General features: G+C 37.0%; 1 protein-coding gene across 1 annotated transcript in view; it reads right to left on the bottom strand.

Annotated features, from left to right (window-relative positions):
* Positions 1-658: 658 nt before the first annotated feature.
* The window catches only part of SRBD1 (S1 RNA binding domain 1), a 124,134-nt gene continuing 123,132 nt past the window's right edge, over positions 659-1,660 (bottom strand). Inside the window, exon 20 of the mRNA XM_010297579.1 lies at positions 659-953. Coding sequence (XP_010295881.1) covers positions 664-953 — 290 coding nt within the window. The 3' untranslated portion in view covers positions 659-663. The remainder of the gene's footprint in view (positions 954-1,660) is intronic.

Genomic DNA, 1,660 nt, shown 5'->3' with positions numbered 1-1,660 from the left:
AACATAAATGTCTTTTGACACCTTTGAGCAAAGTTCCTTAAACCCCAAGGTACATCCAAGTGTGTTAATCAACAACTGAACGAGCAATAAGACAGGTAAACAGACCTTCTAACAATGCTCAAATAAATTAAAGCCAAATATTTCTGAACCATCAATACTATTAAAAAGTACTCTTCTTCCAGCCTACTTTTGAAGCGATGTCATCACCGACTAACTTAGAGAGATCACTTTTTTTTTTTTTTTTTTTACAACTAGGTACCCTCTTTTAGACTCTCAAGCAGAAAACAGGCAAACGGAATAGCTGCTTTTTGAAGGGGAGCAGTAGATGTGTCTGATCGTGCAGTACTGACTAAAGATTGAGACAGCAAATCTTGCACAGACAGAACAGATAAGAGATCTGTCTGATAGTCCACTGGAAGTTCATTTGTTCTGCAGACAAAATAACAAGGTTGCTTGGAGGTAATCCAATAAACTGTTCCAGCAATTATTAACAAAAACGATTCAAAAAATGTGGAAAAACTGTTAGATTAAAAAAAAAAGAAAGCAAGGCTGAAGGTTTCAAATTTTGTTCGTTTTCAATGCACTCACTCAACGACTGAATCTCCAGAACCTTGCTGACATTACTTAACCTTTAAAATGAAGGCTCAATCATAAAACCCCCCCTCATAAAACCCGAATAAGATCCAACGTTATCCTTAGTCTAGGAATATCGACATTAAGCACTTTAACTTCCACTCTTTCTCCAGGACCTAACCCCAGGCTTCTTCTCTTCTTCACTTTAGAAAGTTTTGCTTCTGTTATGTTTCGCACTGGAATCAAACCTGCTTTTCCCACACCGATGTCAACAAAAACTCCAAATGGCGTTGCATTTTCAACTTTTCCAGTCAGAACAGTACCAACACTTAAGTCTTCCAAGCAGACAATGCTTCTCTTGAAGTCAGGTTTATCAAAATCTGTTGTAAGAAACAAGAAACAAAAAATTAAGACACTGGAGAAAAAGCTTCCATTATTTTCTAAGGGTTGTTTCCAGCTGTGTTTCCAGCTGACTGTTTCTCAATAAGAAATCATCGCAGGGTAGCTTTAAGGTCCCAAATACTGCTTCAATATGTTTTTTAAATAAAGACCCATCTGTGATAAACAACTTATTTCTTGTATTTTATGAATCGCTTGAAAAGACTATGATTAATGGAGTAATAAGAATAGTGAACTCTGTGGCATGAAACTATCAGAAAGGGATCAGAAGCGTGTAGTATATTAGCTAGTGACTGAAAGTCTCTTGAGCTATGGAGAAAAGACTTGAGGTGACTCTTACTTGAGCTACAGAAATGATATGTAAAATTCTATTCTTACACGAATTTGTATACAGGGAAGTGAATACGCAGGCTCATCACATACTAAAGAGATAAGTCAACAATGCACTGTTCTTTGGCTTGCTGTTCATCTGCACCATGACATCACACAATCAATTGCTTCCCGTGACATCACACAATCAACTGCTTCTTTGCACTGACAACTTGAAAATCACAGACGCATGATTATAAGCAGATAATATTCAAATATATTAAAGTTCACATTCTGCATTTAAGGGCACAGACAGATCACACTCATAGAATAGTTTGGGTTGGAAGGGACCTTTTAAGGTCATCTAGTCCAATGCCCC

This window comes from Phaethon lepturus, unplaced genomic scaffold, assembly GCF_000687285.1.
Source record: "Phaethon lepturus isolate BGI_N335 unplaced genomic scaffold, ASM68728v1 scaffold1392, whole genome shotgun sequence".
Lineage (NCBI taxonomy): Eukaryota > Metazoa > Chordata > Aves > Phaethontiformes > Phaethontidae > Phaethon > Phaethon lepturus.
This window is presented reverse-complemented; position numbering and strand designations above follow the sequence as displayed.